Raw genomic sequence first — 16,393 nt, forward strand, 5'->3', positions numbered from 1 at the left:
TGAATCTGAAGTGCAGAAGTGCCACCATGAATGAAAGCAATGGAATGGACAAACTAAATTTACTGTTTAGCCTGTCATTGTGGATATTTTATCATAAAATTATATTAATGACACTGTCACCATCAATGCATATTCTAAATCTGAACTTCCACATTTAAATAATTCCAAGAACTTTCTTATCCACTGGCTTAACTGTTTTTCAGAATAGAAAAATGTTGAGTTTTTCTTTCACACAGTGTATCTGCATGACCCCTACAATTTCAAATTCCTACCTATGTAAATTAATTAAGCAAGTTTTATTAATCTTCTCACTAAATTGTCTATTTATTTTATATTTATATTGCATGTTCTGTGCTGCTTCTTTTCAAATAATATGTAGAGTGTTTTGCAAAAATTTGTAAAAAGGGGTTTTTGAAGTGGACACTTATTTGCAATTACAGTACTCAGGACTACTTCATTTTTAATGTCCTCCATTGTCTGTGCTGTGTACATAAATATAGTGTCATCAGATTGCTTTGAAAAATCCTGATCCATTCAGAATAAGTAAAACTAATCTCAGTACAGAATCTTGTAATGTGTTACTTTTTGGTTGGTTAGTTTTTAATTGAAATCGGTAACTGATTAGATTATTCCCATTAATGTGTGTGATTTCTGTTCATTGTTTCTGCTTTCCCATGAAAGATTTGAAAGTGTTGTAGCATAGCCTTGTATCCTATTGCCTTACTGACATAGCTTTCACATTGCCTTTGAATGGTTTAAAAAATGAAATACCATATAAAATTCCTTTAAAATCTAACAAGTCTTCTTTTGTCTATCAAAGGGGCCCAGAACAGCATCTTTTGTTGCCATTTTTGTTGTCTAAATTTCCCTGAAACTGTGTGAAGCTGGGTGCAGTATTTTAAATTTATTTGTAAGGCTACAACTATATATTTCATTTTCACTTCATAGAGTTTTGAAAAAATGGAAATTCATTATATCAATATGTAATGTCCTAATTCACCTCTGTTTCCTTGCTTTAAGACTGGCTTTATTTTAATTAGTTGTAATGAAACTATAAGAAGACTCTTTCTCTATTACAGCATTCAGTATATATCATAAGAGTTTTTCTAGACTTCCATTATGTTTCTTTATAAGATGTGGTGTAACAGTATCTACATCAAATAAATTTTTAACTTACACAGTTGATTTATAGCATTTTAAGCCTGTGTTTTAGTTATTGTTAATATGGTTTATATCTGCAAATCTTATCATTTTACTCAGTTCATCCACTTTGTTATAGGTTAACACTTAATCGTCCAAAATTGTAAATATCTATCAAATATTTTTGGATTAAAGGAGACCACTCACAAAAAGACAGAAACATTGAGTTGTTGACAGGCATACACAAAATAAATAACACTTCATAGCTTTTGGAGTTATCCTTTGAGAACTGGAGTGAAATACACAAAGAAAACATATGCATACACATGCCTATGTCCCTACATGGTGCTGGCACCATGCACACCATGTACGGGCATAGGCGTGCCTGTGTGTGAACATGCAACTGAAACAGTGAGACATTTGTACCTTCATCATTTAGGACAAAGCTCGGTTTTACTAAAGCAGTATGTAATTCAGCAATAGATAGCATATGTATGTTTGTATTATGAATTTGTTATATGTATCCCATTTTTCCATTATTCTTGTCGTATGTACCTCAACTACAAATAAGTTGCTACTCACCATGTAGAGGTGGTATTGAGTCACAGGCAGGTACAACAAAAAGATTACTAAACATGTAGGCTTTTGGTAAAAAGGCCTTCTTCTAAAGTAGACAACACAAACACATTCATGCAAGCACAACTCACATAAACATGACCACTCTCAAAGGACACTGAGACCAGACTGTGAGATACTGGCCTCAATGAGCTGAGACAGTTGTCATGGGTGTGAGTGCTGGTGTGTGTGTGTGTGTGTGTGTGTGTGTGTGTATGTGTGTGTGTTTGTACTTACATAAATCTGTGTGTGTGTTGTCTACTTTAGCAGAAGACCTTTTGGCAGAAGGCTCACATGTTTAGCAGTCTTTTTGTAGTGCCTGTCTGCAACTAAGCATCTCCTCTGTATGGTTGAGCAGCACTCTGTCCTTTTCATAATACTGAACAATGGAAAATCCAGAATGGAATATAACAATATTATGAAAAGGAAAGTTGCTACTCACCATATAGCGTAGAAGCTGAGTCGCAGATAGGCACAACAAAAAAACTGTTGCAATACGAGCTTCTGGCCAACAAGGCCTCTGTCAGAAATATACGACACACATACACACACAGATATGCAACTCACACACACATGACTGCAGTCTCTAGCAGCTGAAGCCACACTGAGAACAACAGCAACAGTGCAACATGGGAGTGGCAACTGAGTGAGGGGAGGAGAAGACGGGGAAAGCCAGTTTGGGGGGTGGGGGTGGGGAGATATAGCAGGGTAGAGTTTGGGGACAATGAAGTGTTGCTGGAGAGTGCACAGTGACAAGTTGGGATGTTAGATGGAGGGTAGGAAGATGTAGGAGGGGGTGATTGGGGGAAAAGGAGAGAACTAAAAAGACTGGGTGCGTTGGTGGAATCGGGACTGTGTAGTGCTGGAATGGGAACAGGGAAGGGCTGGATGGGTGAGAAAAATGACTAATGAAGGTTGAGGCCAGGAGGGTTATATTTCAGGGAGTGTTCCCACCTGCGCAATTCAGAAAAGCTGGTGTTAGTAGGAAGTATCCATATGGCACACACTGTGAATCAGTCATTGAAATAAGGATGTTATGTTTGTGAGCGTGCACAGCAACAGAGAGGTCCACTTGTTTCTTGGCCACAGTTTGTGTAGGTTCAGTAGATGGTGGAAAACTACTGTGGGAGGGGTGGGAAGGGTAGTGCACAGGACATTTCTCATTTCAGGGCATAATGCAATGAAGTTGAAACTCTGGTGGGAGAACATAATTCAGTTGCTCCAGTCCTGGTACTGAGTTATTAGGAGTATGCTCCTCTGTGGCCAGATGGTGAGACTTCAGGAGGTTGTGGGAGACTGGAAAGATAAGGCATGGCAGATTTGTTTTTGTACAAATAATAATACAGACTGTGGAGGTCTCAGTGAGACTCTTGGTATATTTTGAGAGAGACCACTCATCACTGCAGATGTGACAACCATGGGTGGCTAGGCTGTATGGAAGGAACTTCTAGGTATGGAATGGGTGGCAGGTGTCAAAGAGGAGGTATTGCATGTGGTTATTAGGTTTGATATGGACACAGATACTCATGTAGCCATCTTTGGGGTGGAGGTCAACATCTAGGAAGGTGGTTTGTTGGGTTGAGTAGTACCAGATGAAGCTGTTGAGATTCTGGAGACATGTGGACAGGATGTCCTCACCCTCGATTCAGATCACAGAGATGTCATCAGTGAATCTGAACCAGGAGAGGGGTTTAGGATTCTGGGTGTTTAGGAAGGATTCCTTGAGATGGCCCATGAATAGGTTGGCATAGGATGGTGCCATACAGGTGCCCATAGGTAAGTTTGTAGGTATTGCCTTCAAAGGAGAAGTAATTGTGGGTGGGGACATAGTTGGTCATGGCAACTAGAAAGGAGGTTGTTGGTTTGGAATCTGTCAGGCTAGCACCCCTCCTTCCACAATGACCTCCATCTTTCAGATTCTGCCAATCCTTATCTCTCAACAACATAGTCTTGCAAAACCATATTAACCAAGATCAAACCTCCTTGTAATACCTTCTCTCCATCCATAAAATTCCCCTGCTATGCGATCCCAAATTTCTGGAACCAATAACACACATTGAAACTCTTGCCCTCCAGGAACTAGAGCAACATGCACAACACTAGCTCAAAAAACTCTCCATCCTGCTCAATTTCTACTCCCACTTTAGAGTACCTCTGTCCACCACCTCTACAGCAACCTCCAACCCTCTCCCACATCCCCTAAAACCTGACAAACCCTGTCTCACAGACCTACAATATTTACTCCACTCTCCAAAACTCCCCCCTGCCTCCACACAGAATCCAGAGCCTAAACAGATCCAAAACACAGTCATGAATCCTTCCTCCAGAAGCCTTAGCTCTACAGAAATTTCAGTTCTTTCCAAAGGCCTCATCTTTTGCCCCACTCCGAAATTCAGTCATGCAGGACTTGTTAAAGATCTTCTCTCCTTCCCCCAGTCCTTATAGTGGAAACACTTTTTTGCCACCAACCCTACCAATCAGACTCAACAAAAGACCAATATTAAACCCTGCCTGACTCAGTTCACCTCTCAATCCAACTGTGATCCATCCCCACAGCCTCCAAATTACCCCCTGTTAACTTTCCATAATTTATTAGCCTTAAACCTTGCCTCACCATCGTTCTCAAAATCCCTCAACATGCAAACTAACCTTACGTTCTCAGAAAGCCCACCATCTAAAAACTGATCCCAACCTTATACTCCTACCTGCAGACAAAGGATCCGCCATTGTTGTTTAAAAGCGCAAGGATTATGTGACAGAAGGACTCTGCCAGCTGTCAGATACATCCACCTACAGACCTTCCCATCATTCCAGAAATCCAGCAGGATCTCCAGTCTCTCCTGTGATCCTTAGGCCCATCCCAGAACGTCTCCCCAATGTCCATCTCTCTGCTCACCCCTACCACTCCCAACACTCTTACTTCCTGCATTCTTCTAAGTCCATTAACCCAACCATCCAGAATTCCCCTTTGTGGCTGGTTATTGTGTGCCCCCCACGAGAGAATCTCTGCTCTCATAGACCAACATGATCTACCTTTTTCCCAGAAGCTATTCTCCTATACAGAAGATACCAACCATTTCCTCCACTGACTCTCCACAGTTCCTGTCCCTTTACCACACGGTGCCCTGCTCATCACACTTGATGCGACCTTTCTTTACACTAACGCCCCTAATGCAAATGGCCTTACTGCTGTTGAAAACTAAGTTTGTCAATGCCCAATGGATTCCAAACCAACAATCTTCTTCCTAGTCACCGTGACGAACTATATCCTCACCCACAGTTACTTCTCCTTTGAAGGCATAACCTACAAACAAATCACAGGCGCAGCTATGGGCGCCTGCATGGCACCATCCTATGCTAACATATTAATGGACCACCTAGAGGAATCTTTCCTAAACACCCAGAATCTCAAACCCCTTCCATGGTTCAGATTCATTGATGAAATCTTTGTGATCTGAATTGAGGATGAGGACACCCTATCCACATTCCTCCAGAACCTCAACAGCTTCTCTCCCAAGTTCTTCACCTTATAATGTTTCACTCAGATTGTTACATTTAACTTAATTTTCTATTGCCTGGAGTTCATTTGATGAAAGAATATAACAGTTTCCAACTTCACAAAATTTATTGACAACTGCACTGCATACTCGTCACATTAACAAAAACATACTTGTCACATTAACAAAAACACTGACTGACATACTTCACAGATCTTTTTGACTGACTGACAAAACAACAACTCAACAACTGACTCTCTCGCAGCATCCCTGCTCTGCGTTGTATAGAATTTTAACAATAAGTTTCAAAATAACCCATTATTAAATTTGCACAACTTCAAAGTTACAATTGAAATTTACAAAATGTAAAGAAACTGATGTTACAGCTGAATAAGGTATAAAATACAATATTAATTGACATAATTTTTATAGTATCATCACTAGTTTTAAATATGAAAATTGATCTGAACTTTAATTACAATAATGTCTCTTGTATTATTTTAGTTACATAATTAATTACAGTTAAGATTTGGTTACTAACATTCAATGACAGTACAAATCTTGTGCTTTATCTGATTACACGCGTAAAATTAACAAATAAGGCCTCAAATTCTGAAAATTGGAAAATTGTTTGATGTAAACAATTGGAGAGTTAATTAGAAATGTGATTACAAAGGATATTAATTACAGAGTAGGACATACAAATAGATAACAAATGAAAATATATCGCTTGGTAATAACTTTTAAGCTGTTTCTCAAAATAATGAGGTTCTCTGTGTCAACCCACCAGTCAACTGCAATTAAGGTAATTAGAGGCAGCAGCCACGTATTCCAACATTTCCACAGTTTCTTAATATTTGCTGCCAGATATTTTACACTTCTATTTCTTGATTAAACATCTGACTCAGCACCTGTACATAATTTTGTTAATGCCAACAATCCCCTGACAAACATGATAATATATGTCCTTCCAGTACATTCTGTATGCTTTCACAATGAATATCAAGTGTTTTAGCAAACTGGACAGACACACATGCAAGTCCCTAGGAAGCACTGACTCGTCCAACAGCCACTCAGATGCATACAAAAAAAGGGGTATCAGTCTCTTCATTAGAGTCTTGGGGAAGGCTGTACCATTACAAGCTGGTCCTACTGAACCCAGCAAACCACCTTCCTAGATGTTGACTTCCACCTCAAAGGTGGCTACATCAATATCTCTGTCCATATCAAACCTATTAACCACATGCAATACCTCCACTTTAACAGCTGTCACCCGTTCCCTACCAAGAAGTCCCTTCCACGTAGCCTAGCCATCCATGCTCATCGCATCTGCAGTGACAAGTGGTCCCTCTCGAAATGTACTGAGGTTCTCACTGAGGCATTCACATTGCAAAATTATCTACCCAACCTTGTACAAAAACAAATCTCCTGTGCCTTATCTTTCTAGTCCCCCACAACCTTCCAAAGTCTCACCATCTGGCCACAGATTGCTCATACCCCTGTAATATACCTTGATGTAAGGCATGTCTCATACATCCTCCCACTACTCCAGTCCAGTCACAAACATCAACTGTCGTATCAAAGGCAGGGCTACCTGCGAAACCAGTCATTTAATCTATCAGCCAAGCTGCAACCAATGTGCTGCATCCAATAAGTTGTCTGTCCACATGAATGGCCACCAAAAAACTGCGGCTAAGAAACAAGTGGACCACTCTGTTGCTGGGCACGCTGCAAGACATGACATACTTCATTTCTATGACTGACTCACAGTGTGTGCCATATAGATATTTCCCATCAACACCACCATTTCTGAACTGAGCAGATGGGAACTCTCCCTGCAGTATATCCTACATTCCCATAACCCTCCTGGCCTCAGCCTCTGTTACTCGTTTTTTTCAGCCATCCAGCCCCTTCACTGTTCTCATTCCAGGACTGCACAGCCCTCATACTACCAATGTACCCAGTTGTTTTAGTTCTCTCCTTTTCTGCTACTGCCTCCCCCCCCCCCCCTTTCCCTTCCCCCATGTCTCCCCTGCCCTCTGTCTCATCTCCTGACTGGACCTAGCTTCTCTAACCTCTCTCCACCTTGTCACTGTGCACTCCCCAGCAGCACTTCACTGTTCTCCACCCCTATCCTGCTATCCCTCCCCTCCCTGCCCCAGCCTTCTCCTTACCTCCACCCAGTTGTCGTTCCCCATCATGCACTATTGCTGTTGCTCACTGTGTGGCTTCAGCTGTCAGAGGTTGCAGTCATGTGTGTGTGTGTGTGTGTGTGTGTGTGTTGTTTATTTTTGACAAAGGCCTTGTTAGCAGAAGGCTTATATTGTTGTGCCTATCTATGACTCAGCATCTCTGCTGTATGGTGTGTAGCAATTTTCTTTTTCACAATATTATCATTATTAAATCCTGGATTTTCCATTATTTATCTATAAATAATGCATATGTGTATGTAAAATGACAAAATCCAGAAAAGAAATTTTTCTATGGGTAAGGGAATAAAAAAAATACTTAAGTGTAATTTGTCTAACAGTGATTTAAATATAATATGTGTTCAGCAGTCTAGCCTCTATTCATTATATGAAGCTAATGTACATACTGCAGTCTCAAATGAAATAAAAACCTACACTAAGTGGAACTGAAAGTGTTACATTATGAACAGCTTGACTGAACCCTACCAAACTTATACTATAATATATCCATGAAAGTGGCATATGTTGATTAAAAATTTTATCCTTATTTAATCTTACCTTTAATACAGAGAAAAAGCATTCCTATGGATATATGATGTATAATGGATGTATGTAAAATTGCCTGGAAGTTTTCTGTTGGTGATCACAACACAGCATGCCAAGAGGATGAGCAAATGCAGCTTATCACTACCATGGTGGTAAGAGTCATACTGCACTACTCTGGAATGGAAGCAAACACCTGTCAAATGTCATCTTGAGGAATTTATTGCCTGGCTGGAATACATGCTATGTTAGTCCCTTAAACTGTTAGTTGGAGGATGGTACGAAAGTATACATCTCCATATCATAGCTGCTCCATGGGTGACAAATTAGGTGACCAGGCAGGCTAGTTAAGAATCTTTACACTTGTCAAAGCATTTGTGGTGTCAACTGCAATTAGGGCCATTTGATGCCCTGGCCATGAAGTTTGTGACAATGGGGCTTACCATTTTCACTGCTACTGACAAGCAATCAACCACTCTTCAACAATCATCAAATCAGTTCTTAGTGCATCCAAGAGTTCATCGCACCATGAATCCAGGAAAAGGAGAGACTTGAGTATCAACAATCACAGGCTGTTTCCTTTGCCATTAACTGTATGACTGCAAGAGTATCAATTTTAATTACTGCAAACAGAAATGAGGCCCATTAATGAATACCACAAAGTACCACTCAGTTTCTCAGTTGACTATGGCTCTGTACTCTGTTGTAACAGCTCAGGCTCTTACCTAGCTTCCATTATCTTTTATTTTTCCACAATAGTTTGAAGTAAAACTTAGTCTGTTATGTATGTCCGGATTTCAGCTGTTGTCATTCATCCATTTGTCAGAGACACTTGAACAACCCTATGATCTTCTGATGCAGTCCTTCTGAAAGAATCCATGCCCACTAGTTTTGCCACATTGTTTTTCTGAGTACATCTCTCTCCGCTCATTTTGCAGCCATTGCACTAGAGAAAACTCTCTTGTGTGATCTATCAGTATGATGCTCCTATTTCCTTCAGTGTGGCAAAAAGTCTTGATGAACTGACACAACATATATTTCAGGTTGGGAATAAATCGCCAAAGATGACATTTATAGTCTGTTTGCTTCCATACCACTGTGAGTATGAGAGTGTATACTTATTCATGGGGGTCACACCTCATATTGCTGTCAATGATGAACATCAGTTCTAAATAGATTGAAAGTTAAAATAATTCAATACCCATTATCTCATGAACATCATGAATGTCGATAAAAAAATGAATTGGTGCAGCTTGCTGTAATTCTTTCTGTTTTTATTTCAAGAATAAAAAATTTTATGTTGCTTTAAAAATCTACTCCCATTCTTAAAATGTATAATAGCTTATTTATGTCAGTGTTTCTTCACTACAGAAACATGTTTATACTGTTTCAGTTATATGAGTAGGAACATCATATTGTATGATAAATAAGAAAGCACTGTGTATAACATACTTTGCAGTGACTGTTATAAACATATTCCAGCAACATGCGGTTGTTGAAATGTACAAGCTGAAAGCAAATGCTGAATGACAAAAAACTGGTGGAACATCATTGCGACATAATTGGTATTCTAAGAAAGCCTTATGATGTTTATTGTTTTAGGAATGCATGGGAGTGAGGACTTCCTTTCAGCTTCAGTGTTCTGCAGAGAAAAAATCAATCCATATCTTTACATTTATGCTTTGTCAGTGGCGATGTTACACAGACAAGATACCAAAAACATTACACTACCAACGATTGTGGAGATTTTTCCTGACAAGTATGTAGCTGGAGGAATTTTTCCTAGAGCGAGACAAGAGGCGAATGCTGTGCCTGATGGTTCTAGGGTATGTAAAACAGTTTTCTTATCTTATCTCACCTTTGCAGTACAGTTTAAATTTCCCTTTTGGATTTCAGGCATGAGAAATAGACACATAATTGCTCAGAAAGTTGGAGTACATCCCTCTCCCCCCCCCCCCTCCCTCCCCCTCCCCCCATCTCTCTCTCTCTCTCTCTCTCTCTCTCTCTCTCTCTCTCTCTCTCTCTCTCTCTCTCTCACACACACACACACACACACACACACACATACACACACACACACACACACACACACACACACACACACACATATGCACACACAGAAACAGAAACACACAAACACTAACATATAATCCTCCAGCGCCTTTGACATTGACTCTTTATGATGTGGTAGCTTGGGTGTATGGATGTTAGGGTAGAAGGAAGGATTGTGGCAAATGATAGTTAGGATGTGTGGGGCAAGAAGGAGGAGGTAAGTTATTTGAATAAAGGAGATGGAAGACTGGTGGATTTCAATGACAAACTGAGGTTTAATCATTGCAAAACTGAGTCCATGAAGCGTGAGAGGATGAGAAAGAAAGAGAGAGAGTGTTAGAGATTGGCTATGTGATATGAATGCTTTCATACGTGACACTACTTGTGGACATGTGATTGGACTACAATACAATGAGGTGTGTAGGTACAAGGCACAGAAATTCCACCATCATTATACACAAGGACCTGTGAGATTCATGGTGAAGAGCAAGCATATTATAGGAATGGGCTACGCAATATCCTGGTTCATCCCATCTACATCCAATTCTGTAAAATGCTGTAAAGTGCATGACAGAAGGCACTTAGTATTGCTAAACATGTTAGAATTTCTTCCCATTCCAATAGCATGCAGAGGGCAAGTGAAATGACTGCTTAAACACCATTGTGCATATGTAATTAGCCTGCCCATGTTTTCACAGATCCTTCTGAAGTGGTGTGCAAGGGGCTGAAGAATATCTCTAGATTCCTCACCCTGGTTCTTGGAAATTTGTAGGTAGGTTTTTGTAGGGCAGTGAACACCTATCTTCAGTGGCTACCACCTCAGGTTTTTCAGCATTGCTATGACATTCTCCCATCTGGTGATTTGATGGAAGTATTAAGTTTTATTTGATTCTATAATTTTTAATTCTATAACTTTTTTAAAACAAATATTAGCCCCAGAGAATCGTGTTAAGTATACAAGAGATGTTCTAGTATCTCCAGTTCAGTATAACTGTACCATTTTCAGCCTGTTATGCAACGGAGGCCACCTGACATTTGACTGGAATACAAACTGTGCTAGGGTCCATCATTTCAAGAGATGTAGTCTACATCTACATTTATACTCTGCAAGCCACCCAACGGTGTGTGGTGGAGGGCACTTTATGTACCACTGTCATTACCTCCCTTTCCTGTTCCAGTCGTGTATTGTTCGCGGGAAGAACAACTGCCGGAGAGCCTCTGTGTGCACTCGAATCTCTCTAATTTTACATTTGTGATCTCCTCACGAGAAATAAGTAGGGGGAAACAGTATATTTGATACCTCATCCAGAAATGCACCCGCTCAAAGCCTGGACAGCAAGCTACACTGCGAAGCAGAGTGCCTCTCTTGCAGAGTCTGACACTTGAGTTTGCTAAACATCTCCGTAATGCTATCACTCTTACCAAATAACCCTGTGACGATATGTGCCGCTCTTCTTTGGATCTTCTCTATCTCCTCTGTCAACCCAACCTGGGATGGATCCCACACTGATGAGCAATACTCAAGTATAGGTCGAAAGAGTGTTTTGTAAGCCACCTCGTTTGTTGATGGACTACATTTTCTAAGGACTCTCCCAGTGAATCTCAACCTGGCACCCGCCTTACCCACAATTAATTTTATATGATCATTCCACTTCAAATCATTCCATATGCATACTCCCAGATATTTTACAGAAGTAACTGCTTCCAGTGTTTGTTCCGCTATCCTATAATCATACAATAAAGGATCCTTCTTTCTATGTATACGCAGTACATTATATTTGTCTATGTTAAGTGTCAGTTGCCACTCCCTGCACCAAGTGCCTATCCGCTGCAGATCTTCTTGCGTTTTGCTGCAATTTTATAATGCTGCAACTTCTCTGTATACTACAGCATCATCCATGAAAAGCCACATGGAACTTCCGACACTATCTACTAGGTCATTTATATATGTTGTGAAAAGCAATGGTCCCATAACACTCCCCTGTGGCACACCAGAGATTACTTTAACGTCTGTAGACATCTCTCCATTGAGAACAACATGCTGTGTTCTGTTTGCTAAAAACTCTTCAATCCAGCCACACAGCTGGTCTGATATTCCGTAGGCTCTTACTTTGTTTATCAGGCGACAGTGCAAACTGTATCGAATGCCTTCCAGAAGTCAATGAAAATGGCATCTACCTGATATTTTCTGGGTCTCATGAATAAATAAAGTGAGTTGGGTCTCATACGATTGCTGTTTCCAGAATCCATGTTGATTCCTGCAGAGTAGATTCTGGGTTTCCAGAAATGACATGATACTCGAGCAAAAAACATGTTCTAAAATTCTACAACAGATCAATGTCAGAGATATATGCCTATAGTTTTGCACATCTGCTCGACAACCCTTAAACTGGAACTACTTGTGCTCTTTTCCATTCATTTGGAACCTTCCGTTCCTCTAGAGACTTGCGGTACATGGCTGTTAGAAGGGGCTTTCGCATACTCTGTGTAGAATCAAATTGGTATCCCGTCAGGTCCAGTGGACCTTCCTCTGTTGAGTGATTTTAGTTGCTTTTCTATTCCTTGGACACTTGTTTCAATGTCAGCCATTTTTTTGTTCATGCGAGGATTTAGAGAAGGAACTACAGAGCGGTCTTCCTCTGTGAAACAGCTTTGGAAAAAGGTGTTTAGTATTTCAGCTTTACGCATATCGTCCTCTGTTTTAATGCCATTATCATCCCAGAGTGTCTGGATATGCTGTTTCGATCCACTTACTGATTTAACATAAGACCAGAACTTCCTAGGATTTTCTGTCAAGTCGGTACATAGAATTTTACTTTCAGATTCACTGAATGCTTCACGCATAGCCCTTCTTACACTAACTTTGACATCGTTTAGCTTCTGTTTGTCTTGAGAGGTTTTGGCTGCGTTTAAATTTGCAGTGAATCTCTCTTTGCTTTTGCAGTAGTTTCCTAACTTTGTTGTTGAACCACGGTGGGTTTTTCCCATCCCTCACAGTTTTACTTGGCACGTACCTGTCTAAAACGCATTTTACGATTGCCTTGAACTTTTTCCATACACACTCAACATTGTCAGTGTTGGAACAGAAATTTTCGTTTTGATCTGTTAGGTAGTCTGAAATCTGCCTCCTATTACTCTTGCTAAACAGATAAACCTTTCTCCCTTTTTTTATATTCCTATTTACTGCCATATTCAGGAATGCTGCAACAGCCTTATGATCACTGATTCCCTGTTCTGCACTGACAGAGTTGAAAAGTTCGGGTCTGTTTGTTATCAGTAGGACCAAGATGTTATCTCCACGAGTCAGTTCTCTGCTTAATTGCTCAAGGTAATTTTTGGATAGTGCACTCAGTATAATGTCACTCGATGCTCTGTCCCTACCACCCGTCCTAAACATCTGAGTGTCCCAGTCTATATCTGGTAAATTGAAATCTCCACCTAAGGCTATAACATGCTGAGGAAATTTATGTGAAATGTATTCCAGATTTTCTCTTAGTTGTTCTGCCGCTAATGCTGCTGAGTCGGGAGGTTGGTAAAAGGAGCCAATTATTAACCTAGCTCGGTTGTTGAGTATAACCTTGACCCATAATAATTCACAGGAACTATCCACTTCTATTTCACTAAAGGATAAACTACTACTAACAGTGACAAACACGCCATCACCGGTTGCATGCAATCTATCCTTTCTAAACACCGTCTGTGCCTTTGTAAAAATTTTGGCAGAATTTATCTCCGGCTTCAGCCAGCTTTCTGTACCTATAATGATTTCAGCTTTGGTGCTTTCTGTCAGCACTTGAAGTTCTGGTACTTTACCAATTCAGCTTCGACAGTTTACAATTACAATACCGATTGCTGCTTGGTCCCCGCATGTCCTGACTTTGCCCCGCACCCTTTGAGGCTGTTGCCCTTCCTGTACTTGCCCGAGGCCATCTAACCTAAAAAACTGCCCAGTCCATGCCACACAACCCCTGCTACCCATGTAGCTGCCTGCTGTGTGTAGTGGACTCCTGACCTATCCAGCAGAACCTGAAACCCCACCACCCTATGATGCAAGTCGAGGAATCTGCAGCCCACACGGTCACAGAACTGTCTCAGCCTCTGAATCAGGCCCTCGACTCGGCTCTGAACCAAAGGTCTGCAGTCAGTCCTGTTGAAGATGCTGCAGATGGTGAGCTCTGCTTTCATCCCACTAGCGAGACTGGCAGTCTTCACCACATCAGATAGCCACTGGAAGCCAGAGAGGATTTCCTCCAATCCATAGCGACACACATCATTGGCGCCGACATGAGCGACCACCTGCAGATGGATGCAACCTGTACCCTTCATGGCATCCTGAAGGACCCTTTCCACATCTGGAATGGCTTCCCCCGGTATGCACATGGAGTGCAAAGAAGCCAGAGAGGGTTTCCTCCAATCCATAGCGACACACATCATTGGCGCCGACATGAGCGACCACCTGCAGATGGATGCAACCTGTACCCTTCATGGCATCCTGAAGGACCCTTTCCACATCTGGAATGACTTCCCCTGGTATGCACATGGAGTGCAAATTGGTTTTCTTCCCCTCCCTTGCAGCCATATCCCTAAGGGGCCCCATTACGCGACTGATGTTGGAACTCCCAACTACCAGTAAGCCCACCCTTTGCGACTGCCCGGATCTTGCAGACTGAGGGGCAACCTCTGGAACAGGACAAGCAGCCATGTCTGGCCAAAGATCAGTATCAGCTGGAGACAGAGCCTGAAACCGGTTCGTCAGACAAACCGGAGAGGCCTTCCGTTCAGCCCTCCGGAATGTCTTTCGCCCCCTGCCACACCTTGAGACGACCTCCCACTCTACCACAGGTGAGGGATCAGCCTCAATGCGGGCAGTATCCCGGGCAGCCACAGCCATAGTCCGATCGGGGGATGCGTGGGACGAGCTGGCCGTCCCGACAAAGCCCCTGTCTGGACCCCCACAGTGATGCCCATTGGCAACAGCCTCAAGCTGTGTGACCGAAGCCAACACTGCCTGAAGCTGGGAGTGAAGGGATGCCAACTCAGCCCACATCCAAACACAGCAGTCACAGTACATTTTTCCTAAAAGATTGAGCTGAAAGGACAATAATGGCAGTGTGGTGACAGTAGTCCAGAGATGCTATTGAGACAGCCAAGAAGTTCATCATTTGCATTTATTCTTTGTATTTACTGGATGCCATGGTTTTCATGTTGTTTCTTCAAGAGAAAATAAATGTACAGTTTTTGTTCAATACAAACTAACAATCTAGTTGTTATGGAATATAGAGAAATGTTATGTTGGTGACCCCTTACTAAGAAAAAGAAGAATACACTTCAAGTCACAAAAAAAATAATTTTCTTATAATGAAGTCGGATCAACATGAAGGTATGAGGAACTGTCATCTGCTTCACAGATGAACAACTTTATTACATCAACAAGAAGTGTGAGTAAAACTTTATGTTTGTTGAAATTTTGGTCTAGGCTATGGTAAGAATGGTTTATAAAAGCTGAGAACATTTTCAAGAGCTAGTGAAAATAGTGCAAGAGCTCAACACAAAGCAATTTCTTAAGCAGTCTAATCAAACTTTCAAACACATAGTCAATAAATGCTTGGCAATACTCAAGGAGCAATGCATGCAGCATGGTTTGTCTGAGGAACCAATCAGAGTTCGTACTGTGCCAGAATTACTGCAGAATTTGTACAACTTAGTAGGACATAGCTTATTTTTGGATGAAACATTACATACCTTTTTGGTTAGCTGTCTTTGAACAAATATCAGACTCTCACTAGCGGCCCACAATGATCTGTTACTGTCAGAATTGGTGGAAAAAGCTGACACAGATTTCCAGTTTTCACCAGCAACACAAGCCCAAAAGAAGTGTGTTACATTTAAGGAGCATCAGAGGAAAGATCCCATGAGGACAGCACAGGAGGTCGGAAAGTGGAAGCCACACGTATAGAAACTAAAAAAGAATACAATAAATTATTTGTAATCTTGAGAGACTTGTAGCACATTACGGTGTTAGAGGAAAAATGTATCACTAGTCAGCACATGAAGGAGGCACAGTTTTCTCAACTGTACATTCACAAGCCACATTTTAGCAGGGAGGATTTGGTGGTATGCTGCTGGTATCACAGCAGTTTCACTGAGCAGACTAAGAAGTACGAATAGCCATGCAGGTTCCCAAATGACAAGAGCAGTTGATATGGGGTATTATCAGCTACCAGCTATGATCTTATCACCCTGAAAAGTTCAATGATGAGCAGGAGCAGCACAATATAACTGTCACCTGATGTACTAACAAACAAGACAGTAATATTAAAGAGAAGGTTGTGTAGCAATGATGCAACTCAAGCAGTT

At 41.2% G+C, this 16,393-nt stretch overlaps 1 protein-coding gene across 1 annotated transcript in view; it reads left to right on the plus strand.

Annotated features, from left to right (window-relative positions):
• LOC126457888 (phenoloxidase 2-like) overlaps positions 1 to 16,393 on the plus strand; it is a 183,558-nt gene that overhangs the window by 35,210 nt on the left and 131,955 nt on the right. Inside the window, exon 5 of the mRNA XM_050094560.1 lies at positions 9,587 to 9,810. Within this exon, the coding sequence (XP_049950517.1) occupies positions 9,587 to 9,810 (224 nt within the window). The remainder of the gene's footprint in view (positions 1 to 9,586; positions 9,811 to 16,393) is intronic.

Source organism: Schistocerca serialis, chromosome 2 (assembly GCF_023864345.2).
Source record: "Schistocerca serialis cubense isolate TAMUIC-IGC-003099 chromosome 2, iqSchSeri2.2, whole genome shotgun sequence".
NCBI classification, from domain to species: Eukaryota; Metazoa; Arthropoda; class Insecta; order Orthoptera; family Acrididae; genus Schistocerca; species Schistocerca serialis.